This window comes from Pleurodeles waltl, chromosome 1_1 (genome assembly GCF_031143425.1).
Source record: "Pleurodeles waltl isolate 20211129_DDA chromosome 1_1, aPleWal1.hap1.20221129, whole genome shotgun sequence".
Taxonomy (NCBI): domain Eukaryota; kingdom Metazoa; phylum Chordata; class Amphibia; order Caudata; family Salamandridae; genus Pleurodeles; species Pleurodeles waltl.
Window position 1 is genome coordinate 130,313,923 of NC_090436.1, and position 27,541 is coordinate 130,341,463.

The 27,541-nt window shown below is 41.2% G+C and overlaps 1 protein-coding gene across 3 annotated transcripts in view; it reads left to right on the top strand.

The window, feature by feature from the left end:
• ARK2N (arkadia (RNF111) N-terminal like PKA signaling regulator 2N) overlaps positions 1 to 27,541 on the top strand; it is a 134,418-nt gene that overhangs the window by 15,389 nt on the left and 91,488 nt on the right. For all 3 annotated transcript variants that reach the window (XM_069218863.1, XM_069218865.1, XM_069218864.1), the window contains exon 2: positions 17,872 to 18,677. In XM_069218863.1, coding sequence (XP_069074964.1) covers positions 17,963 to 18,677 — 715 coding nt within the window. In that variant the 5' untranslated portion in view covers positions 17,872 to 17,962. The remainder of the gene's footprint in view (positions 1 to 17,871; positions 18,678 to 27,541) is intronic.

Below are 27,541 nucleotides of genomic sequence, written 5' to 3' on the forward strand. Positions count from 1 at the left end.
GGCATTTGGTACAGAGCGGGGTGTCGCTTTGAGGAAGTAAGTGCCTTTTTGAACATTGTTTACATGGCACTACAGATACGGTAAGATGAATTGATTCTAAAACTTTTCCAAATCTTTTGAGATCCTGGAGGAGCTTTGATATAAGAATCCAAATACTACTGAGTAAGTTACGCATGCCCCACTTGTGTGCTGTGTTTAAAGTGTTTACATGTTTAAATGTTTTAAATGTAGTATGTCTTGTACTTTTGATTGTGAGAGTACTTTAGTCTCTCAGTCCTGATATTCACAAGTGCTTTTTCCCACGAGTGGGGTGCAGTTTGCAAATAGGTGGCACCACACCCACAAACAACATATATAGCGGCCCATTACAGATGGGAGCTATGATAACTATGCCTCTCTTGTATTTCCACAGGTATCAATGATGGACACCTTAAACGATAGGTATCATCTTATGACACCACATTAGTAAGGTGAATTGCTCCATATCACAGAGCATGTATTATTTATGCTTTCATTAAAGGTAGTCAAACAAGGAGTGGTACCAGGGAGTCCACCTTGGTCCTGAAGAGGAGCCTAATGGTAAGGCTCCGAAACTTGTAGACTAGGAAGTCAGGTATATTACATCCCCCACTTCTGCAGCCCCTTTTTAATCATACCGCCTCCAAGAGATCTACTAAATCATTGGAATTACTAGGAGACAGGTATTTTTAACTCACCCAAGACCCCACCACCCCTATCCCTCCTGTGATTCACATTGACAAGACTACATCAGTGCTCCCACGTAGGTCGTAGCACGCCCCGCTCTGTAGCAGAACAGGAAGAAACCCAATGATGAAGCATGGCACCAAAGGGGAATGCTGGTGTTTTTCTAATAGGAAATCCTTTTTCCTGTCCATCCTGTGGTAGTTCTTTTAGCTGGACCTCTTTTGTAATGTTATGTGGGTGCGGAGACCAGCTGTCTGAGGCAGAGGGGGCGAGGTTGTCGAGTAGAGCTGTGGTGTTTGGGTCGGTGCGGTCCTCAAAGTAGAAGTTCAGGTCGCTGAGGAGGAGGTAGTCAACTGACACCAGGGCCTCGGGGGTAGCGATGTCTACAACGTTGTCTATGAAAGCTGGGTGGGGGCCGAGTGGCCTGTACACCAGGGTGCTGCAGATGGAGGAGCTGTGGTTGGAGTGGACCTGGAAGTGAATGTGTTAAATGGTGGTGCAGTGATCTTCTCGGACGGCCCGGATGTGTAGTGAGGACTTGTGTATGTTGGGGAGTCCTCCACCCGGGCAGGAGGGCCGGTCCCTTTGTAGGATGCTGTAACTGTCAGTAATGGTGATGTCTGTCTGGACCTGAGGTGGGGTTGGTCCAGATTTTGGTGAGGAAGGCGATGTCCAGTCGGGTGGTGTCGATCAGGTCCCAGAGTTCGGTGGCATGTTTGTGGAGGGAGGGGATGTTCAGGAGCAGGCAATTGATGGAATTGTGGAGGTGGTTGTTATCTTTGTTTGTGGAGAGTACCTTCGGTTTGTTGAGGTTGGCGCTGCAGTTGTAGTTCCTGCAGGTGAAAGGTTCGTGGGTCTCTTTGGGTGAGATGCTGCAGCAGTTGTTGTGACGTCCGGTGTTGAGGCGGAGGAGGGTCTCAGAGTCATAACGGAGGCTGTCCAGGGAGTGGTTTAACGGAGATCCAGTGTTCCTGGTGTGTGGACAAGCTTACCTTTGGCCGCCATTAAGAAGGGGAGGTGGCGTGGGAGTAGTCAGCTGGGAGGGGGGAGGATGGGAAAGGTGTATTCACGGGGGCAGAGGAAGAGGGAAGAAAGGAAAAAGCACTAGGGGAAAAATGAGGGGTGATGAAGGAAAAAGGCAGAAAATGCGAGAGTGAAAGAGCGACAGAGAAGAAAAGAAGAGGAAAATACTTACTTGTGATGGCCACTAGACAACCGGGGATGAGGCACAGTAATAAACCTGCAGATGGAGGAGGGCCTCAAACTGAGAGTCAGGAGACTCTCAGTTCGTCCCAGGCAAGAGGCAAGAGGCAGAGGCAGCAGCAGCCAGAGGAGCTGGGTAGGGCAGCAGACGCTGACCAGGAGACCAGGGCAGGTGAATTGCAAAAGCCTAGTCTAAATGTCATGTTAAATAACTACAGTCGTCATATCTGTTATATATTATAAGGGTTGTTATGAAGGTGTTAAACTGTATAAAGACAACTCCTCTATAGCTTGCTGATAGGGTCCGGCACTATTGAACCACATTGCTAGAAAGGGCAGGCCGGCCAATTCCACTTTCACACCTTTGGAAAAATTCCTACTTACAGTTGTACGTATGTCTGATACACAGTACTGCAACTTGTAGTTTTGGAACTTCTGCGGGTCTTGTAATTTTGAATAGTAGGAAGACTTGTAGCATTCCTTGGAAGTCTAGTTTGAAAGAAATCATTAATTTTCTTCCACTGCTTATCATTGGTGCATGTCGTCATGTGTCTGAATTGGACGACATCTAACAGCTCTTGATGCAAAGTAAAAAAAAAAAAAAAAAAACTATCCCTGTTACCAGAACTACTTTAAATGGGTGTTGAAATGTTCATACGTATACAATGGCAGCCAAACATGCATACCAGATTGTCTGCCTGCAACCCATGCCTCTACTTTCTCTTTCCAGTGATTCTTTGGATGAGAACCAGATTGTGTCTGCTGGCCTACTTAAATTGTATACCTTGCTCATAAAGCTCTTGTTGGTTTAGGAAAATGACTAATAGTGCAGCTAAATGGATGTTACTAGGCATCCACCTGCTGAATGTTTTTGGGGGACTGGAAGGGAGGGAAGGGTAAGGGAAAGTGAGGGGATTCTCAGATGAAAGGCTTCAAAGTGACTTGCACTATGGATAAAGTCTTGGCCACTGTTGCTGATCCCCATTTCTATGCATACTTTCTGCAATCCAGGAAGTTTCACTGCTATGTGTCTACATCTTACTTATTTTGTAATGTATATCTTTGGGTGTCTGCGCCTATCTTCCTTTAGAGAGAGAAACAGCATTCAATTATTTTTGCAGCACAATACAAAATCTGCAGATTTTAATCGAGATTAAGTGCATAAATTTTGGATTTTTTTTTTGAAATCCTATAAGGCTATGGTGGCTTGTTTATCAAAGCAGTATTTCCCATTGAAGTGTACATGTGAAATTTTACATTCAGTTTGTCTGCAGACTAGGCTTAATGCTGCTGTTGTAATATCAGTGATACAATTTGGTTGCTATTGCATTCTGTTAAGTGTTAATGTGGTTTATTTACCTTCAGGCAATATCTTTTTTGCACAGTCCATTGGATTAGGAAAATCTGTTTAAATAGCGGCGCCTATGGAATGCATGTGGTATCAGGTCCTGCAGGGAGGCAGTAATGGCCTGTTTTGACCCATCTGATTCAAGGCTGAACAGCTCTCTGGTGCCATTTTTCTGAGACTTAAAACAAAATTGGGTTTAGGTTTATGAGGTGGAAAGGGCACAGAATGATAATACGGGGTAAGCCCATTGCACATTATTGACTGTTTCTTCCCGTTCACCTTGCAGTCATTGCACTAATGAATGGTTAACCTCTTTTACATGTCCATCCCGTACCATTGGCTCCGCTCGTGACAACTACTCGTAGTATTTTATTATATTTTGCATTTCTTGCACTAATACATTTGCACTGTACAACATCGTTATTGGATGCAGACTAAGTTTCTGTTTATTTGACTCAATTTTAAACAAGCTTTTATCGACCATTTTCTAATGACTTATTGACTGCAAAGTGATTGGGCCTCATCCAAGTCGTTTTTTAACATCTCCAGTTCTCTACTGGCATAATTTTTCCCTGTTCTGATTATGCCTATTGCTATAATCTAGGAACCATGTCTGCCTTGGGCAAACATGTCTTACTCCTCTTTTCCAATTTCTCTTTTTTAGTAGCTTACTGTATTGCATTGCTATGTTTTTATATAAATCACACAATAAAGATTTATTGTTTAAATAATGTATAATAGACATGCTTGTTTTGTGTCTGAGCATGCACTAAATCAGGAATAGTTGTGCTATCGAGTGTCCTTAAGATGCACAATGGGTGTTCTCAAGATACTCTGTCGGTGCACTTTACAGGCTCCTGTGGTCCTGATGTCTTACTTCTACACGGTGGGGCTTAGAAAGTACTCATGCCCACTCCATGATAGTGGTGTGTGTAAAGCCTGTAGTTTACTTGCCTCACTTCATCATTATCCCCCTTATTTTACCTTGGACTTGTTTGTACTTCTTCTCTAAGCGTACGTAAACAATTATTTTTTTTCTTTTCTGTCTTTGTACTAAATACTGTTTCTGAGTGGCCTCTCCTTTAATGGCAACCTGCAGTTAAATAAAGTGCACTTTGCCTGTCCCTAATCATGTGCTTAAGTCCCACAATTGAAGTATGGAGACTGGAACAGGACAGCAAATTGGTAAATCATACAAAACAATCATTGCCAAACCCAACAGTTATCACATATGCAAGATCTTTTGGCTTTATTTTTTATTAGCCACATTGTACAGCAGCACGGCTGAAAGTTGATAAAAGCAAGCGCTGTGATGTGGCCATGTACGGCGCATCATAGCCTTTTTAATTTTTTACGTTTCTTTGATTTTTACTTTCAACCAGAATACAACTTTGTCTTAACAGACATGTTCTTAATTTTTATTTTTGAAGAAAAAAAAAACTTGGTACAATGAACATTTACATGGCTAACACTTAAAGCAGTGGGTTCCCTACAAACTTCCTACGTGACGCTGTAACCCAAATCAAATAACGGGAAACAATGAAGGGAAAAAAGCGCCATGACGTAAGCAGTGATGGCGTTTTTTTTATTTTTGTTGTTGGGGCGTATCAGCAGTGACAATGAGAGGGGGCAGCAAGATGAGAGGGCGTGAGGGGAACGGGGTAGGCAACACCTTGGGAGAGGGGGACGAGCTGCCAATGCATGCGCTCTCCTTTCTTGTTAGAAGTTAAATTTTTAAAAAAAGAAAAAAAAATCCTCCATCGAAGTCCGACCAGTGTGGCAAGAACACCTATAAAGAAATCACTTAGTACTTGGTCCCTACACACACGAAGAGAAAGCGAAACTAAACATACTGACTAATAAGAAGCTAGTAAATGAATGACAATGTAGCCAACCAATGATAAGTAATGAGCGGGAGCTAAGCCCCTTTAATTATCATCCCAGCTTGTCTCTTGACAATGCCCAAAAAGCATGGAAACTGACTAATTTGGCAAGCTAGATGTGTGCTTGCTTTGGGATGCAAAGCCATATTATGCGAAGATCTGCACTAAGCTCTTTCATTTTCTTTCTGGGTGGTTGACTGTAACTGCTCATGATCTGTTAGGATCTTAGAAATATTTGTAAAATATGCTGTTGATTCACTTGCCTTTTATACTTAAAGATGATTACACTTCAAAGAAGTGGAATGTGCCATTTATATAGTTTTGTTTATTTTAGATTGTATTGAATCTCAGAATATACCTGTTCTGTTTCGAAACCCGGGACATCTTGTTTGGGGTCAAGGGCAACAAGTTTTTATGTTTACTTTGTCCTTGGGACAAGTAGGCCCAACCCTCTGCAGCACAAACCCTTTGGCTGCCTGTTTACAGAGAGCGGCACTCTCTGCAGTTGAGGTAATGTGTTTCCAAAAGATAATGCTGTTCGAACTTGTATTTATGGTTCATTATTTGAAAGCCTTCATTATTAGGGTGAGTGCTGTAAATAAATGTTTTAAGGTCACACTTCACTACTGATGTTGGTTCCAGTACAAAAAAAAAAACGTGTATACACATGTTTGAAAAGTTTAGGCTATGAGGCTAAGTATAATGCTCCCAGAATGCTCTCTGATTAGATGCAAATGAAGTGTCATTTAGTAAAATGTTTTGATGCATGCTAGTATTTCCCAAAAATATTTCTAAAGGAAAATCAGTGTAACCATTTTCAACACGATTATGGGATGCATGAAAATAAACAAACACTGACAAAGTCAACTGATCTGACATTTTTTATAAGTCTTTTAGTTTCATCAATGCGTGTCTTGTTTTGACATGGCTTTTGTCACACTTTATTGTTGTGGGAGCTACCAGGCCCTCAACATTGTAGCAAACACTGGCAAAAACCCCCCAAAACGTTTTTGAACTCTAAAAGCACACGTTGCCACCAGTGCCATAACAAAGGCCCCGCAGCCGCTCTCCAGGGGCCCCCCTTAGCACAGCACCTGCCCTGAGTGAGTCTGGAAAGGGGGCTCCTCCATGTTCTTTGCAAAGGGGCACCCTCCAGTTTCGTTACGTCACTGATTGCCACTGTAGTGCCTGACACTGAACAAAACTACTTTGTGTGCCAATATGCTCCTTGTGGAAGAGAAGAATGCAATCACTCACAGTAAAGCCAGCCGAAAGAGAGAGAAATAGAAGTTGAATAAAAACAAAATGTCTTTGTTAACACCAGAACTAATTAGGGACCAAGACCCACATGTAGGTAGCTTTTTGCATGTCGCAAACAGCGACATTCGCTGTTTGCGACGTGCAAAAAGCACATTGCGATGCACAAACCCAGTTTTGCGACTCGCCATTAGGAAGGGGTGTTCCCTTCCTAATTGCGACTCGCAGTGCAATGTAGGATTGTTTTGCGAACACGGGCGCAAACCAATCGCAGTTTGCACCCATTTCAAATGGGTGCTAACACTTTCACAAAAGGCAAGGGGTCCCCCCTGGGACCCCTTCCCCATTGTGAATGTCACTGTAAACATTTTTTCACAGCAGGCAGTGGTCCTGAGGACCACTGCCTGCTCTGAAAAAATGAAACGAAAGCGTTTCATTTTTCGTTTTTGTAATGCATCTCGTTTTCCTTTAAGGAAAACGGGCTGCATTACAAAAAAAAAAAAACTGCTTTATCGAAAAGCAGTCACAGACATGGTGGTCTGCTGTCTCCAGCGGGCCACCATCCCTGTGAGGCCGCCATTCGCAAGGGGGTCGCAAATTGCGACCCACTTCATGATTATTCATGAGGTGTGCATTTGCGAAACCCTTGCGAATCACAGATGGTGTCAGGGACACCATCCTACATTCGGATTTGCGACTCGCAATTTGCGGGTCGCAAATCTGAACCTACCTACATGTGGCCCCAAATTCTTAAAGAAAGTCACAAAAGTGCACCCATGCTATATGTCGTACCCCTATAAAATATTTGTGAACTGTATTTTAGCATGGGTAAATACGCATGTGTAGATTTGCTCATGTGAAAATCTATTGAGCATTTGCAAGTTCATTTTCCCTCCAGCCACTTTCTTCCCAACCCTGGAAGAAGTTCTAATTCTGCCATTGTCAGGAGTAAATGTCCAACCTTTCTTATTATGGGAAAATATTAGAGGGAAGCTGGTGAAAATCTTTAAAACATGCAGGTTAGTAGGTTTGCAGACTCAAAGGCATTCCAGCCCTGGAACTATTGCTTACTGCTTCCTCCAGCCCCAGTATGCAGATCTGCAGAAAGGTGGAAAAATAAGGAAATTGCTACAGTAGGGATTGAAACTGCAAGTATTCAAGCCCTTCTATGGTAGTAGCCCTGGCATAATCAGAGAGGCTATTATCAGAGCTCTTACATAATGAGATTGCTGCCATAATTTGGTGCCACACTACATGGCACCAAAGGGACAAGTAGATCTTTTTACAGGACAAGTAGATTTGAGAAGCAACCTGTCCCGTGGACAAGTAGATATTTTAATAAATTCCACACCCCTGCTTGTGCTTGAGGAACTGTTGATTGTGTATGTCCTTTGCGACCAAGAAAATGTTTCCTGAATGTGGGCAAAAAAAAAAGTATCCATTTGACATGATGTTTAACCTTTTCATTACTTTTGTTGCAATCTCCAAACTTCTAAATCCAGAGAAGAGTACTGAATCCTAATAGTATGTGAAATACTACCATGAAGTGAAAGGGTCAGTTAAACCGTAAGAAATCATTGGAATCTTGCTGATACAGCAGTAAAAAAGACTTAAGATGTCTATTAAAAATCAGAAACAAGCAAAGAGCATTGTCTGAGAAAGAATACATGTTATTAGGTAATCCAAAATGATAGAACATCATTGAGTTAACCTGTGAATGAAACAAACTACTTACCAAATCTGTTGTGAATTTAACACACAGACACCCTAGAAAGATGGATATTTGGAAGTGGAAGATGGTGGTGCATCTAATGACATCACTGCAGATGTTTAGCTTCTGTTTACTGTAAAGGTTTACTTCCCCCCCCCCCCCCCCCCCCCCCCCCGGACCGGATCTTGTAAAGTAGCACAGCAATAGACATTTCTAGGCTAATAAGTTTAAAATCTTTTGCAAACGTTACCTATCACCATTAAGTCATATGCTGCAATGCGAACATGAAGCTGCTCTTTACGTATCCTATGTTTTCCAGAGATCCCTTTTATCACTCTTTTCTACTCACCCGCCCAGAAGACATACAGAGGCCCTTAAGTGGATTTGTGCCCTTTTTCCATGTCATCTGGTAATGCCCATTACGTTTAGCCGTAACACCAAAGGGTTCTAGCATTGAGCAAGCGCTCATGGGTTTGGATGGAGGCCCATGGTGTTGATGGGGATCCTTTTTGTCAAGATAGGCTTAATATGTCTGAAGACCCATGATGTTGAAGGACCATGATATCAAAAGGAATCTTAGTGGGGACCATAGCATCAAACGTGTTGGTTCACACAAGTATGACATGCCACTTCTTTGGTGCCAGGATGTTAGATGGCTTCTATGCCACTCTGCCATAATGCTGACTGGCTAGTCCAGGGGGCACGGACTCTTGAGCCATGTGGCTAGTTGTTCACTATGCCAGGTAGTCCTGTGTGCCCTGTGAAGTTTGGGCAGTCCATAGCTTTGAGGCTGAATATAGTAACAAGCATTTTTAATGCAACGGGTCTCGCATTTGTTCGAGTTAGAGCTATTAGCGTTATGAAGCATAAAAAAACGCAGCGCGATCGCGCTGCGTGGAAAATAAACAGATAAAGTAGTCCGGACTCCAGGCTGAAAACATTGAGCCTCGTATGTTTTTGGTACATTTCCAGTGCTGTGTAGGTGGGCTAAACACTGGAAAAGGCGTGATGTATGCATGCCTTTCACAAATGAAAGCAAGCAGATTTTAAAAGTCAAGCCCACGAACCAATGTAAGTGACTGACGTGGCATGGGCGTGGTTTCAAGTCCAAAGAGAGGTTACAGAATGGACGGAACACTTTGTGCTCGCCCATAAAAAGGAACCGATTGAGTACATAAAGGCCCTCCATCATGAGAAATCTTACAAGACTGAAAGAGCAGACAGTTCAAGCAACAAGGTGTGTCCCTATCACAGAGCACTGAATTAATTGTACACTTTTGAGATCAGGAGGGGGTAGGGCTAACAGATACTTTATAGTCATTTGTTAACTTCAGCTGGGGCAATGAGCTGCCTTTTTCCCATTATTGGTTTTCCTCATCTGACCAAATTCAGAGTCTTTTCTAGTAGACTTTTTAACCTTCAGTGCCAACAGCCACATAAAGAACCGTACATTAAATTTTTGTCTTTCACTCTGCCATGGTTAAAAAGGTTTTCTTCGTTATGAGATCATTGCCTCTTCTAGCTGGATATTCTGCCTGCCACATAGTGAAATGTTTTTGAATACAGCTTGTTAAGTATTCTGAAATTCAGACCCCTATTTTATCTGGCACAAAAGTACTGCAGGGTGTCTTCTGCAAGATGGACTTCACTTTGGTTAGTAGAGTTTCTTACTTGTCTACTCTCATAACGTATGTCATCTCTCGGAGACTAGGACAGACATGTATTCCTGTGCCTTCATAAATGTATACATTCTTTTGAGAGTTTCTTGAGGTGATTTTTGTTTTTTTTTTTTTGTCTGCCTTTCATAAAAAGACATGCTATTCTGTCAGTCGGAATGCTCTCCACTGGCTAAACAGAAAATGCACCAGCAGAGTTTGTGCATGTTTGGTAGTAACTGAACAGCTGATAGTTAATTAGTCTGTCTTTAATTGCCCAAAAGCCCATGGTTGAAGTATGACATCCATTGTGTTATGCAGGTATAGGAATACACGTTTGCCTTGCTGTGCTTTGAAAATGTTACTTCAGATATAATTTGGAAAAAGTTCAGAGTTTTGTCCAAAAGGTAGTGGCTTGCTATCTTCAAGATTGATTTTTCAGTACTGAAGCTTTCTTTGCCAATGTGTATTTTAGGCGTTCATACCATGTTGGTCTATTTTTCCTGCTTCAACTCTTACGGCTCTCAAACCTTCATTAGAAGGCATGAGCTTGTTGTTTTCAGTATTTGTTGGTCTTTCTTCCCCATCCACGTGGTTAGATTTGATATCATGAAGCTAGGATTGGAAAGTTTCCTAAAAAGTCATTCTCTGCTATGGAAAGTTGATCTCCTAAGTCTTTGTGACGTTTTGAGTAGTCCAGTCTCAGCTCAAAAGAGGAGATTTGATGGTTGAGACTAAATATAATATAACGTAGTTGTGTTTATTGATGTTATCCTCATCCAGAGTTACTGTTTTGTATAGAAAAAGCACCACTTAAATAGCACTTTTTAATAAAAAAGACCCAAACCTGGAAAGCTGATTAATAGCACAAAGGATAGTCCAATCATGGGGCCCCTTTGTTATGCACAATAGATATGGTTCATGGTCTCTAACTCCTGACAATCCCTGTGTGGGTTGTAGTTATTTTAAGTACACGGAGCATTGCGATCCTCCAGCAAAAAACAATTATTTTCAATATGATGTTAGGGTTCATTAAGGAAAAATATCTTAAACACCATGTTATAAATTAATTCACATATTGGAACGAATACAAGTTTCTAGCTTTGAAAGATTTATGTGCTCAGAAGACTTCCTTTGTTTCCCAGTACCAATAAACTTGAATACATCTAGATCCAAAAGTGCTAGCAAAACACTGTTAACCACTCCTAGAGATAGGAAGTTTGGCAATTTATAACATTGTAACATAACATTGTAGGGGGCTGTGGCTGACCTCCAGAGAAAGTTAGTGTGTGGACTCTCAAGCACAAGAGATCATGCAAAGAATATGTAGAGCCTCCTTTCAGTTTCTGGATCCATCTAATATCTGTCTCTTGGGGAGACTTCTAGCACCTAGGCAGATAGCGGGGTATGTGCTCACATCATGCTGGACATTCAAATTCATAAACAAAAACTCTCCACCAAAGGGACTTCGTTTACCAAAGGTCACAGCACTTAATTTACATCACTCCCAAAAACATACAAAATCTGGCATCGGTCAATGCATTGTTGATTAGGTGTAGGGGCGGTTTATGCATCTATCCCTCCCTCATGCCCCTCCCTACCAGAAACTGCTGATTGTGGACTAGCTAACAGTCAACCCTGTTGTATGGGACTCTAAAGGCGTTTTCCAGGAAGTGCTACTTTGTGATTAAGGGCTCTTCAAACGAAACCAAAGAAACCCACCATACTTTTGATACTTTAGTGGCATTGGACATATAGGTATGAACAATTGTGATCTTGTTTGTCCCCCTTCGTTTTGCAGAACAACTGGCACAACAGGGGGCACAATGGTTAAGACAATATCCAACAGGTTAGCTGATTCTTTCAAAGAACCAAGTGTTAAACATGGTAAAGGCTAATATATCCTTATGTTATGTTATACATTTTCCATCAAGTAGTACGTTTACATGTTTAACATGCAGCCTAAAAAGAATTGTAATGAAGAGAATCGAAACTTAGGGGCAAAATATGAAACGTACACATTTTTTTTTTTTAGTATACCCCGATTGACCGAGCAGCAACCAATAGATCATAAATGTTAAAATAGATCATAAATGTTAATAACTTAACCTGTGGGAATTCAGTTGCCCACCCTTGATTTTAACCAAAAAAAAAAAACGCATAGTAAAGGAAGGATTTTGTTATCTTATCACTGGTGTGAGGGGGGGGCGGGGGGGGGGGACCAACAAGTTAAAACGAAATTACTCAAATCCATTTAATTAAATTCCAGGTGTCTAATCATTAACAAGCTAAGTTTTTATCGCTCAAATTAGGGATTTCCTTCCCAGAGACAGCAACGATTAATATAAACTCAGCCGCATATACAAATTAACCTGCATACGTACAGAGCTGCACACAGGTGTGTCTTGAATCTTTAGTACTTTAATATTCATCTCACAATAATAGTACCTGTAATACCACTTCCTGATAGTGTGATAATAAATTGGTAAACAACACTCCATCCTCTCAGAGTAAGTGAAGTTGAAGCGGGGTTATTGGTCTTAATTTTTCCTTTCATTGTCAGGGTCTACTTGCAAGACATGCTATCTTCCTGCCACATCGAGCTGTGGAGTTAGCTCTTGGTCTGTTGTAAAGCAAAAGTGTATTTAATGTAAGTTCAACGTCTGTCAAAGCTATCACATTTTTGTCTTTATTCAGAGTTGAAAAAATAGGTTTATTTGTATTTATTGTTTTTGTTTTTCTTACTTTCAGAAATGGTAAATATTTTTTTCAGTCAGTTGATGTAGTGTTCCTGAATCTTGTACACAGATTGAGATATTGTATACGAGTTGAAACTCGTTGAAACTGGTTGAAACTTTATGTGAAAGTAGAGATTAAAATTGAGTGGTGGTAGCTGTCAGGTCACTCCTCCTTATGCTTAATTTGTGGTCCGTTTGCTTAGTGATGGGCATGCACTGCCGTCATTGCCTGCTGTATTCGTTTTTTTTTTTTCTCTGAGAGGACAGCTAGAGGGTGGTGTAGTAGGGGGTGAGTTTAAAGTTCAGTATAAAAAACTTTGCTTGATGTTACTGGAGCATAAGAAAGGATTTTTTGTATCTAAAAGTACCTGCCACACTGTTCTACAGGCTCACATTTGTATGACAGTGTTATGAGAACCACTGGAAATGATATGACTACTTTTTTTAACATCTCCCTTATTTTTAAAAGTAACTGTCCAGCATGATGGCACTTAGATAATATACATTAGCAAAAGCTTTATACTCTTGCTTATTCACTCGTGAAGGGGAAATGCATTGTGAGGTATCACAAAGAGCACTGTACCAGAGGCAATGTATTGCCGATAATTATTAAGACTTCGGGGTTCAAATATAGATTCCTGCAGCAGCTGATCGCCTACCATATCCCACTGAGTTCATCGTGAGACAGTATAGGTACATGTTACTTCTTTTTGTATGGCCAAGTGGTCTCGGGTTGAGGGGGTAATTTCCAAGTCATTCATCAAGCCCATAGGCGCTGTGAGATTTCAGTTTAAAGATCCAGTGTTTGAGGTCAGTCCAGGTGGCTCCTGATAACCACAGTAATGAAGGGCATCCAGCTCTTGCTACGCAGACATCCAATTTCCTCCTCTGTAGAGGTAAGTATATTTTTTGCTTCCAGGCATCTTTTTGGTGGGCGGTTTTTGTACATCTGTAGGTTTGCTTTGTCACCATAACTGCATTTCAAGAACTTGAAAATGACACATTTTTTTGGATCGCAGGGAAGTAAAAAAAATAGTACCTAAGCCAAGCTGTACTTTCACTTTAGGAGTGAAATTGACAGTGCCTTTTCCATTTGCACAATGTGACGCTGTTTGGTTCGTATAGTAACTGGAGATGAAAATGCAAAGCTGTCATTCCCTAGGGTGTATCACGTTCTTGTGCGGGGCTTTGGAACAGGTCATTTGTCGGCAAGGTTAATGATCTTGGCATCAGGTGCTACCAGTTGAAACCGATATTGAGTTGCGATGTCTGAGAGAGGACACCGTGGTACTGTTAAATGTGAGAGACAAATATGGCACTATACCTGTCCCAAGCTTAAAGTAGTAGCTGCTACAAAATACCTTCTACAAGTTTCTTGTTCTTACTTACAGTGACTGATCTAAAACTTTTTATCAATTGTCAAAAATGCTGATGTGTAGTTACCTGGGATATGAAGTCAATACCTAAGTTATGAACATATGAAGCGTGTGTTGGATTAGCTTCGTTTTTGTTTTTTAGGGTCGAGCCTGCAAGTGCATGTGCTAGTGCATGCGTCTCGTTTGAAAGACTTTTGTGTACAGTAAAGGGCTTGGAGCCCACCTGTTGCTCACCATTTGTTGGTTTGTGTGGCACTCTTGCTTACAGACTCGTAAAGGGGGTCCTGATATCATTTCCGTTTCTCTTTGTGAAGTGGGGACTAAGCACTGATTAATTTAACCTAATTAGTGCCCGCCCACTGCTCCCAACATGATTGAGGTACTATTTTGTGTTTTTTAACTTATAGTGCCCTGCAAACATAAGGCTTGTGACTGGCAAAAATTTGCCCAGCAAGACAAGAAAAATTGCAAAGTTTTATTTTTTAAAGCTAACTCACTTATTTATTTTGCCAAGTCGTCTTTTCTCACTTTCCACTCGTTTTTAGGGTCGAGCCTGCGTTGCATGCGCTCGCGCATGCGTATCGCAGCGAGACGCTTTTGTATTTAGAAAAGGGCTCTGAGCCCTGTCAACTTCACGTCCGTGTTTTTTTATTGGTTCGTGGGCTTGCCTTATAAAATCTGCTTGCTTTAATTAGTCGAAGGCAAGCATACGTCATGCCTTTTCCGTTGGCTAGCCCTCCTCGAGCGCAGCAACCAAGTACAGAAAACATGCGCGGCTCGCTGTTTTCCATTGGGCTCGTGGACTTCTTTTTCTCTAATTTACGAGCGCGATCTCGCTTGGCAGAAGTCGAGCGCTTTACATAGTTACTTTAACTTTTTCGGGTTGTGTACACAAATGCACTTTTGCCCGATAGGTGAAAAGTCGGGTTAGGAGTTTACAACGCGATCAGCTCTAACATGAGCAAACGCGAGACCTGTTGCATTGTAAATGCTTGTTTGTTTTGTTTTTGCTTGTGGGCGTTCTTTTCAAAAGATGACAATTAACTTGTTCCAAATATTGGAAGGTGACATTGTTTCTTTATGTGTAATTTCTGAAAAGATGCGTTACCACTTAATCGAGCAGCACACCCAAATCCCCCCCCCCCCCCCCAATGCAATCCATCCCAATCCAAACCACCCCAATCTAATCTGCCCCACTGCGATTCAAAACAATCTGCCTCATTCCAAAAGTCTGTCCATCTCTAATCTGCCTCACTGCAATCCAATATGACCTGCTGCACTCCATGCAAAAACAATCTGTCCCACTCCAGTCTACCCCCTCCAATCCCAAACAACCCACTCCAACCCACTTTACCCAATTAATCCACTCCATCCCAGTTCAACATAATCCAAGCTACCACAATTCACCCCACTTCAATCCACCCTTCCCCAGTCTGATCCACCCCACCCAATCCGATCCAACACACCGACACCCCTCCATCCAATCAAGTCCACTGCTTTCCAATCCACCTCTCTCCAGTCCAATCCACCCCAGTCCACATTAATAACCCCACTCCAGTCTGCATTAATACACCCCACTCCAGTCCGCATTAATCCATCCCACTTCAAACCACCTTAATCTTCCCCACTTCAATCAAGTACACGCCTCTCCAAACAATCCACCCCAACCCAATCTACCCCACTCAATCCATTCTACCCCACCCTAATCCACCCCACTCAATCCGATCCACCTCACTCCAGTCCACTCCACCACTCTACCACACTTTAATGCACTCTAATCCCTCACACTCCAATCCGTCCCACCCCAATCCAATCCAAACCAATCTCTCCAGTCATCCCACCCCATTTCAAACCAGCCCACCCCACGTGAATCCAGTCCAGTCCACTCCACTCTGACACTGAACTCTACTCAACTCGACAACTCTACTCTTCCTACTCCACTCTGACATTCCAGCAAATCCATGTATGACACTCTACTCCCCCACTCCACTCTGATACTCCACGCCATTAACTTTTAGCCATGCTGAACAGCAGCCACACTGGTGTGCAGCATTGCAAAATACATTGCCAAAGGCACTAGCTCTTGTTTAGGTGCGACCTATTGGCTTTGCCAGTGCTTGTTGTTTGTTTGAAATTGGGGTTGTGGAGCGGGGAGGAGGGGTGGAGGAGGAATGAAAGTGACAATGCGTTTTCTTTGCTGAGTCTATTCTGCATTCCCTAGTGTAATGAGATTACTATATTCCCTGTGCCCTGTTCAGTTTTAGCAAGATTGCTAAGGATGTGAGTTTATCTCAACGGTTAATCCATCAGCCTCCCTTCCCAGTGTAGACACAGTGTATGCCTTCTCGGAGGCCTCCAAACACAGCTTGCCTGGTGCTCCACCTGCAAGGTTTCCGTTATAATCCTCAACCACTGTTCACTAGCACACACAACTTCGTACATGCCTGCAGAGAGGTAGATAGGCCTATGCCTCTCTGTGTCAGTTAAAAGAGGTTTCCAGTGACGCACTACTGTACCTGGGTGTCTCCTTCAAAGTAAATGCCGATTGTCTCTCTATTGCCCATCTGCTTGTTACTTTGATTTAATGTAGATCAAAGATGTAGGTCTGAACCAATGGATGTCTGTTTCTCTGGGGGTAACCCAATGTACAATTTTGGTTTTGTTTGCACTGCTTGTTCTTGACACAGACTCAATTTGCTCTAACTGCTGTTACGTACATTTGTGTTAGCGAAATGGTAGACAAAAGCACTACTTTGGATAAGAGGTGGTCATAGAATCCTACAGAAATGGCAGTAATTTCAGTGCTTCTTTGAGGCAATGGCAGTGGGGATGATAACAATGCAAAAACCACCAGTTGACCACACTGGCATGTGTCTGTATTATCAAGAGGAAGGTTTGTTATATTTTGATACTTTAATGCTGTTACATCACATTAAAATATGAATTTTAAATCAATATTTGTGATGCATTAGTATATTAAATGCTGCATTGAAAATTGTATAGAAGGTAAGAACAAAATAGCTGAGAGGAGACATATTACAGTGGGCTAGAACCACTTTGTCTTTGAATGCCTGTCTTCGAAGCATTTTTTGTTCCCTCTATATAGTCTCGGCTCCTTATTTAAATCAACTGCTCCTTTATTGCTATTTTTCCAACCGATGATCTTTTACTATTGCTATTGCTGTGCAGTTGACAAGTTCTCTGACCTCTGCCACTAGTTGCAAACTAACGTTTCTCACATAAGCTGTAAAGTAACTGGATCTGCAGCTGTAATTTTGTACACATCCTAGTTTCCCCACAGTTTTTGCGATTTTTTGTTGTTGTTGCAGTTTTATATTGAGCTAACTACGCCCAAGGGCATCGGAGTGCTGTACGTTAGCACGAGTTACATTACACAAGGTCAGATTCAATTATTTTTTTTTATCCCGTGAGAATAAGTGATTTGCTCACAATCGCAGGATGTTGAGCTGATGCTTAGACTCGAACCTGGTTCTCCAGTTCTAAAATCAGAAGCTCTTGCCACAATGGCTCATCCTCTCCCCGTTGGTGGTTGGTGAGTAAGGGGGAGTATAAGACTAGACCTGCATTACGGGACTACCTTCCAAGTTCATTACAGACAATATCTTTGAATTGTATTATACTTTTATTTGAAATGCTTAATATGACCATGGTTTTCAAGTCTTTAATATGTATTTGTTTTGAAATGGGTGTGGCAGAGTGTGTAGATTATGGTGCAGCGTTTCTGCTCATTAGCTGTGCAGGGCTGGATCAGTGAGTATGGCCTCTGACTGTAAGGGAACAGTTTTAATAACTGCATTTCTGTGCAACCTACTTCAAAATGTAGTCAGAGTGGAGTGTAAAACGTGTGTGGATGAGAGACTCACTAAATGCAAGAATAGCTTTTTTGAATAGTGTTCAGGTTAATAAATGGCTACAAACAAAACATTTGTTTCTGTTCACTTTGCTCTGTTTTTTTTTTTTTTTCCCCTCCTCAGTTTGTTTTCAGTCGTTGCTTTCTTTGGAAAACCCTTACTCTCTTAGCTGTCACGTCAATGATCTGACAAAAGGAAGTGGACAACCCTTGAAATGAAGATGGAGGCAATGGGGAAAAACGAGCTCCTCCTACCTGAAGCACTGCCTTCAATCTGCGAGCAAAAAGAGTGCACAGGAGAAGACCGGTCTTTAGAACTTGAAGCCCAGGCACAAAATGATGCTGCCCTGAATGCAGCGGACTCTACAATGTTGGCTTCAATGCCTTGCTTACTGATGGAACTCAGGCGAGACTCTTCAGAGTCTCAGCTAGCGTCTACAGAAAGTGATAAGCTGGCAGTTGGCCGAGTTGATGAGAGTGACTCTTCGAATCATTGTATGGTTTCTCCTTCTTCCAGTGGGCACTTGGCTGATTCGGATACACTGTCTTCTGCTGCAGAAAACGAGCCTTGTCAGGCAGAAGTCCCTGTTGAAGGAGACACTACAGGGGTACCTGCAGCTTCCATTGCTCGAAAGTCCAGAAGGTCTAGGTCTGAGAGTGAAACATCCGTCATGGCTGCGAAGAAGAATCGGCAGTCTAGTGAGAAGCAAAATGGGAAAGTTTCCAAAGTTAAAGGTCATCGTAGCCAAAAGCACAAAGAGCGAATTCGGCTGTTAAGACAGAAGCGTGAGGCAGCTGCGAGAAAGAAGTACAACTTGCTGCAGGACAGCAGTACCAGCGATAGTGACCTGACGTGCGACTCAAGCTCAAGTACTTCGGATGAAGAAGAGGTTTCAGGGAGCAGCAAGACAATCACTGCAGAAATACCAGGTAGGCCATTTGTCTGTAATTTGTGTGTATTTATTTTTCCTGTTCTTTTTGTAATGGCCTTTCTTGCCCCCCCCCCCCCCCCCCTTTTTTTTTTTTTTTTTAAACTAATATTACTCAGCAATCAAAGAATACAATACATCAGAAAATGTCAAATTTTAGTGTACGTCTGTGGGAACACTCAAGCATTACTCCCCTACAGGATAGCTCCTGATACAATACTGCTGGTTCAGGGGGATGATGCTTCCTGATTCACACCAGCATGAAAGTAGCCAATTCTGATTTCATAGTTGATAGTCTCTCCTCCCTAAAATGTATATATTAGGAGTCAAAATGGTGAACAGTGATCAGCACCTCCTGTTTTAGGAAATAGCTGCTACGTTTTGGAACAAACAATATAAATGGTATACTTAAAAAAAAACTAAAAAAAATGCTAGGAGTGGAAGTGTTTTAGTATGTTTTTTTTAAGTGGGACTTTATAGTAGGCAGTAGATTCTCAAAGATCAGGCAACTAGTAACTTCCTTAGAGCTATGTTTAACCAGTTGTCTAAAGTGTGTTAGGAGAAAGGAAAATAGAGAAGCAGGTGTAATTGTAGGACCTAACACAGACTTGGAGTATTTCGTTTGGCTACAGTCCAGTTACCTGTGTGAGTAATGTATCCCCATCACTCTTCAAAAGTAAACACTCTCCTAAGTTATACGGCTTGTGCCAGATCAGAAATGAAACAAGAAAAGACATCGCAAGTACTCTTCTCAACTTACACACAAGAACTATGGAACAACATCTTACCACCTTTCAGGCACCATCTTTGGCTTTGTGCTCCAGAAGGAAGCTGAATATGTTTCTTCAAAGAGCATCTGATCCCCATTGATTAAGAAGCCCTTGCTTCTATTCCCTAGGGTCCTTTAGAAGAAAAAAAAATGCTCTCCCCAATGAAGATGGCTAAGAACAGCACTGAGTTGCATGTCAGCTAGGCTTGTGCTTACTGATGTGACCCACTGGATTTTGACAACGGAAGGATAAGAAAATAAGAGACTTTCTAAAACCGTGATAAACTGTAGAAACTATCGATCTTGTTCAGTTCCTCAGAATGCAATCCATTCTTACTATTCCACTATTACCGCCATAGTGCCTGGCACATTGCAGCTGTGACTGCTGTGTAATACTCATATAGAGGCATTCCAAATTGGAAAAAAAATCATTTTTACAATAGTGCTGACAATGTTGCATGATGCAATTTAGATGATCACTGCTGGTAGTCGTGCATGGGATGGCCACTAACATAATCTTGTCTGATGTGTTCACTATATAGCACTAATAATATTACTAGTAAGGTATAATTTTCATTGAATACAAGTATCTCTAGTTAAAGGGTTGGAGACTCCCCTGTCTCAGACCATTCACATCTGCATTGAATAAATCACAGTAATAATTAGAATTAGTGCCAAAACATATCGGTGCCCAAAGTAACAGGAGCACAGAAATCTTCAAGTTTTCACCAGTATTTATAGCTCGTCTTGCAACACACTTCCCTGGATTACCTGTCGGTTATGAAGTACACCCTAAGACCATTTGCCTGCTCCGATTGACATTGTAGGGTTAGTGAGTTAAAGTGATCTGCCTACTTCAATACCACCATCCCTTCCTTCATTATACAAATCATGTCTCATGACTGTGGCTACAATTTGGTCCCAGGTGATAAACTAATATGTGCCACTGGAAGTACGCCAGTGGATCTAATGGGTTAAAATACCTGTGCTGCAGAAAGCCCCTTCAGTTTCCAAATGAGTTTACCACATTTTGCTGTTTTACTTCCTTTCTGCCTATGTGACCTATACTAAACTGGTTTCTACTTTATCCTTGATGCTGCTAACTTTGAGGTATGTGGTGAACCTATCCCCCTACTGCATGGTCTCCTTTCTCCAGTTGCTAAATCCCTCTGCTCTCATTGACACTGCTGACTTCATTGTGATTTTGAGGAGGCATATGGCATAGCTGGTTTAGCTGACCGATTTGTAGAGAGTAATGCAATCCAAGTCTCCCTACTAATAAAACATCTTCACCCTGTAGTTCAGACTCTACACCACACAGCTAAGTGCAAGCCAAGAAGTCTGAACCATCTCAAAAATAACCCAAATTATGTTTTAGGGCACTAAAGGAATTAGGGCTATAGAACGGTCCCCAATATGTAATTTTCCAAGCCTACATGACATTGTTGGACACGTGAACGCAGAATATGTCAACAAGACAGAGGCCATATCTTTTGTGTATTTTTGTTTTGTTGTTGTTGCTTAAATCGATCTGTCTAGTGGTACTTGACAAATTTGCCAAGTAGGTTGAAAAAACATTACAAGTAATTGGATGAGAAAGCATCTGATGTTTGCATGTGTGTGCTGGCTTCTGGTATTGACTCTCTGAGCTTTGAATATGTTTGGCTGTGAAGATCTGATTGTTGTTCTCAACTGACATCTTTTATGGTCCACAAGCATTATTATGCCATGCCAGATTAAGAGAAGGGCACCCTATCCCCTACTTAAATAGAACATCACCTTCTCTACACATGGGAACACCCAGCTTTCCTCAGTTTGGGCGACCTCCCTCGCTGCAGCAGCACAATGCAGTTTGTCAGCGAAATCATGTTATTGTGCAGTTACCTCACGTGTGATGTTGGGGGAAGAGATGTATTTGACAATTTTATTAACCAAAAAAAAGAACAACCTTGAATTGAAACATTTTTGCCACCTCAGGGACAGGAAAGTGAGTTTTGATGCAGAGGAAAACAGTGGGTTTCCATTTAGGTAATCTCTGTCCTTTCCTAAAAGTAAACAATACAAAATAATTTGTTTAATTTATTGATGTTGGAAGCAACCATATAAATTTTTCATTTAAGTAGCTCTTATCGTGGTAGACAAATTCCAGTCCCTTTTTGTTTTAATGATTCAAAATTAATTATTTTCTAAATTAGAACTTGTTTGATTTCTCATTTCTTGATCAAGTTTTTCTTTCTTGATATAATTTTCCAGAGTTGCCTTTTGGCAGCTAGACATTTCACGTTGTCTTTCTCATAATTCATCTTCAGTCTCACACGTCACCAAAAGAGCGAACTGCAAGTTTCAAAAAGCAAAAACATTGAATTCTTTTTATTTTTTATTATTATTTTATACAGTTGGTACAGATGTCCTCGAGAAATTGAAATTGGCACAAAATCATTTCAATTTTTTTTTCTCTCAAATTAATTTAACTGAAACCACTCGTAAGAATTCTGAGGGCTTTTAACCATGCCCATCTCATGTCCATCACCTTCACTTTTAAAAAAAATCACTTGATGTCATTGGTAAATCCTTTACATTTGTCTCGCCTTGTGGTGGGTTTGTTACCGCCTTGCAGACTGACCCTGTTACATGAATTATTGCACAATTGCCGATCTACTTCGGTGTGGGCGGACAGTATTTTGTTGTTTTTTTTTGTTTTCTTCATTGGCTGTATTGAAACGCTGGTTACATTGTTCACACTGCTACCTAACCAGAGTAATTTATTTTGTCTCTCCCCTTCACGCTCCATAACTTTCACAAAACACTTGTAATTGAAAAATGCTTTACGTAAAAAAACACAGCAATCCTCAAAGCAGCTCTCCCGACACAGCAGGAGACCAATATTTATTGCATTTGGGGAAACTCACCCCATAATGCTTTGCAGGCCATTACTTTTAGTAAACCTTTTTGTTCACAACTCAGCCTGTGGTGGTCCTAGGATAATTGGGCCACCACCAAAATGTTCACGACGAGGTGCTCTGTCTGTCCACATCATCTCTGGGTTCCCACACTAGGTTACTGGGGACCCCAAAATAATAACCCCTCCCACCATTCCGTGTCTTTTTAAGCTCTCTCATGGCTGGAAGTTTTATTTTACGTCTGAGAATAGTTTGTTTTTTATGGCCTTGTTTGTAATTTCATTGCAGTAGGCCTGCTAGCCCTAAAATGTGTAAAGCGCAACTTCCCCTAGGGGCTAAATATATGCTTACAGTGCATTACTTTCTGATATTTTATTTTCATGTGGTTATGCCCTCTAGGGGCTAGCTATATGGTTACGTGACCTTGTTTCTTACAAATGCTACTTTCATTGCGGTTGCCTCTAGGGGCTGTTCTAAGCATTAGTCTAATGCCAAAAGTTTATTTCTGAGAGTTTTTTGGGGGTTTACATTATAATTGTATATGGTATATTAATCTCTCCTTATTGTATGATTCAGGCCATTTTAACATCCTTATTACACTATGACTGTTTGAACACTTAATATGTTCTAGTGACCCTTCTAGTTTCTCTTGTTACTCCTCTGTGGCTGTCTTGTCTTTTTTTGGTAATTGTGTTAGCCAGACAGCATCTCTGATAGTGTGGTGGTGAAAGTCTTATTTTATTGAAATTAGCATGGCAGATTTTATTTAGGATGCTAAATGGCAGCGTTTTTATTTGTGGCTGCAGATACAAGAAGAAGGTAAATGGAAGTGCTTTAGTTATATGCAGGGCCACTGGAATTATTTGGCAGGGAAAGATAAAATTATGAGGCAGGTTTGACCAATTTATGTGGCAAGAAAAGTCCAGTTATGAATTTACAATTCCTGGCTGGATTTCTATCCTCCTATCCTAGCTAGTCAAGCCAAATGATGAGGCTTTATTCTGGACCTATAGCCTCCCATGTACAGCCGTAGTCCGACATTAAGCTTGCTGTGTATCAACTGTTTAATGGACAGATTTAATTAAGTGTTTGAAATAATTATATATTTGTTGCAGGCTTTTAAACCGTTATCCATTCATTGGTTATTTCCTGCACTACATATAGTGGACAAAAATTATGGACTGAAATGTGGCCCGAGTGAAGCTGAAGCATTCCACCCATCGCTTTCGTGCTTTCCACAGTGCATCTCACTTAGTGCTCCAGGAATAACCAGCTTTTGGTCCTGTGCTCTTTGTGCCTATACCTCACTAACAGAGCCTATGCAAATTGAATCTGGGTTTATGGCATGTTCAGAGGGGGCCTAGTTTGACATTTAAGGCTGGATTGATCTAGTGGAGAAGGGCCATTGCTGAATTGCATATGTGTTTTCTGTCAAGTTACATAGTAGGTGAAAAATGAACAGGGATGTGGCCTGTGCAATTTACCAGTGACAGACTTTTGCAAGATTTCCATGCATCACTTTTGTGTGTCCATAATTTTGCACATTTATTCATGAAATTTAATTTGGATCTGATTTCTTCTGTCAGCATTGTCTTATTCCAACATACACTATGCTAAAGCCTGACCTATTGCCGAAGCCAGTTAGTATCACCCCATTCCTCCAACTGTTGATGACCTTTCTTGGTTTGCTCTGGAAGACAACATTTAGTGCAGACTAGTCTATATAGTACTGGGCAGGGAGGTGCTATATGTATCAAGACCAGAAACGCACATATTTCAGAAGAATGAATGCTACATGTTATGTTTAGCTGTTCAACAAGTTCAGAAAGCACCTTAGAACGCACGTGCCATGTTGCTTTTGGTTAATCTTTGGCTGAGGCGTCCAACATATCCATACTAGGTTTTTAGAATACCCAGTGACTAAATAATTTGAATTCCAATTCATTGTATGCAGATTAATTGTGTGCGGATATCCAGAAAATATCTGAGCGGGATGATGGGGGCTGTGTGAGACCTCTCTTCTATAGGGTTAAAGACAGGTCATAAGTGACCCGATTTGTATCTGGTGTTGTCTATAGCACATAACTGTGATTTAGTGATTGCTCGAGAGCTTTGTCACCCCGTGTTTATGCGGTGTTTTGACTTAGTAGCACTTCTATGCAGTTTACTCTGTAAAAAGAAGTGTGGATAAGTTTTAGGTAAAAGTTAAAGAACATGGTATTGCGTGTGAGCTTACATAATGTCCTGTACCAGCAACACCCCAAGTATTGATGCACACTACATGATCATGCCTCAGACCTCACTGTATGATTGAGCTCATTAGACTTTAAAATATCTTGCGTCTTAACCGAAGATACATCTAAGATATGTGTGTCCATGAACTATATTCTGACAACCCACTTGACTAGTATTCAACTGTGAAAAACTCGCCTTCCACTATTTGAAGAGTTTGATGTAGGGAAAACGAACATCACCCAACAACCGGGGTTTAAATGCAATCTCTGCTCACAAAATATCCTTGGCAAGTCTAGAGAAAGATTCAGCTTGGGGTAAATTGTTTATTTGCAGACCTTCTTGAAAGTGATTTGGCCCCAAAAGGGCACCACAAACTCCCTTTTCATTGTTTACTGCTTATCTCCTTTTCTCTGAGGTTTGAGCTTTGGGATGGAATTAGGACTAAGGATCTTACGTAGATGAACAACTTGGGTGGTTACCCACAAGGAATTAATGAGCCACTGCTAAATAAATTTTTTTAAAAAGTGAAACTTTCTCCTTATTATGTGTCTTAGCACTGCCCAAGTCACTTTCAGGTTGATTATAGTCTTATGTGAGCCATCACTTTGAGGTGGGTAACACACAGGTTCCTGGAATTTTGTAAAGGTGGGTCTTGCTTTGTATATTCTGCAGCTCATGATAATTGAAATGGGGGATTTAGAAAATTCTGAAATCAAAGGCCTTGTTACTTTAGATGTTTCAACAATCAATGTAGTTTAACTGTAAGCAGATGTGTTTTTTACTCTTGAACTTCGTTTGTGCTTTGTCCCTAGCCAAGTTGATACAGTGAATCTTGTCATTGATTGTGACTGTAGCATGCTGTCAATCACTACTTACAGGCAGATAATTCTGAGGGCTCCCCAATAGGCACCAAGACCCAGGCGAAACTAGACTAAAACAAATAGAAATTATAAGAAGGACCTGCACAAATGGGTGGATAATGTGGCACTTTTACCATGGAAACTAACCCGATTCCTCACTGGCCAGGGAACTTTACAAGTGTCAAATCAGCGAGATTAGATAATCGAGAAGGCTTTCATTGCAAAATCAACATTGTACATCTGTTTCATCGATTTCTAGGTGGCATTTAATAGGGCCCCCAGAGACCTACCATGAGAGAAACGTAACCTCATTGGGATACCACTGGAAGTCATGAGAGGCATCAAACTGCTTTATACTGAAACCTCGCTATGTGTTAGATTGGGTAATGGCATCAAGCTTTCTCAGTTTCTACCACCACCGAGTTGAGACAAGGGTGCGTTCATGCTCCCTTACTTTTGAATCTTTCAAGCCTGTCAATTGAACTGGATTTTATAAATGCACATCTCCCAAATCTTGTGGGCTGCCGCCTCACACAGCTTACATGTGATGATTTGCTCCTGATGAGTATGACCCCCGTTGGTCTGAAATGGCTTCTAGATTCTCTTTCAAGCTTCACAAAGCGGCAGAAGTAATCAGTTATAAAAAAAAAAGAAATGGTGATGGGGAGTGGAATTTAAAATATCTTCTTGTCCATCGGACAGGTTGGTTCTTAAATCTACTTGTCGTGTAAAAAAATATATTTGCCCCTTTGTTTCCATGTACTGCTGCAGCAAATTATGGCAGCAATCTCATTATATAGAAGAGCTCTGACAATAGCCTCAGTGATTATGCCAGGGCTAATACTATGGTAGGGTTTCAATACTAGTAATGCCAAGCCCTACCACAGCAATTTCCTTATTTTACCACCTTTCCACAGATCGGCATAGTGGGGCTGGAGCAGGCAGTAAGCAGTAGTGTCAGGGTTGGCATGCTTTTGAGTGTGTGCATAAACACACCTAAAGAGCATACCTGTTACCTTGTAGGTTTTAAGGATTTTCACCAGCTCTTATCTAATCTTTTCCCATACTGAGAGAGGCTGGAAATTTACTCCTAATCAGGGCAGAAGTAGAAGTTCTTCCAGGGTTGGGGCAAAAAGTGGTTGGAGGGAATGTGAACTTGAAAACCCTCAAAAGATTTTCGAATGAGGAAATCTACACATGCAGAATTGCTCGTGCTAAAATACAGTTCACAAATATTTTCTAGGAGTAAGATTTCCTGGTCGACCCATGTAAATTCTTGTGAATTCATTAAAGCCACTAATACAAAGACACCATGGGTACAATTTTGTGACTTTCTTTAAGAAATAGGTCCCCTTATGAGGTCTGGTGTTTACGAAGACATTTTGTTTATTAAAATGTTGTTTCTGTATCTGTTGATTGACTTCACTGTGAGTGATGGTATTCTGCTCTTCCAAAAGGAGCATATTGGCACACAAAGTAGTTTTGTTCGGTGCCAGGAAGTAGTGTGGCAGTGTGAGCTTTTAAGAAACCACTTTTTTTTTTAGTAGCTTTTGCCCAATGTTTGTTACAGTGGTGAGGGTCTGGCAGCTCCTACAACAATAAAGTGTACAAAAGCCATGTCAAACAAGGCACGCCTTGACAAAAAAACAAGACTGACCACCAACGTCGGATTGGTTGGCTTTGCCAGTGCTTGTTTATTTTCAGGTTTCCCAGAATCTTGTTGAAAATGGTTACACTGATATTCCATTATGAATATTTTTGGGAAACACCACGTACATCAACACATTTTACTAAATAATTGTTCAGAGAAAGAGAACCTAAAATTTCACTATAATTTAGAACAATAATTTGCAATGCAGTGGGTCTCGCATAAGCCTGAGTTAGAGCTATTAGAGTTGTAAATTTCTAACTGGACTTTTCTTGCTACATAAATTGAAAGTAAAAAGTAAAACAGTTGACATAAACGAGACAATTCAAAGTGCAGTGGCCACCATGAGCACGAAGAAGAGACAAAAGGAAAAATAAGTTTGCTCGCAATCAAACGTATTGCTAAGCATGCAATTATCCATGTAACAGGGTCGATGGCCAAGGCGGTAACGAA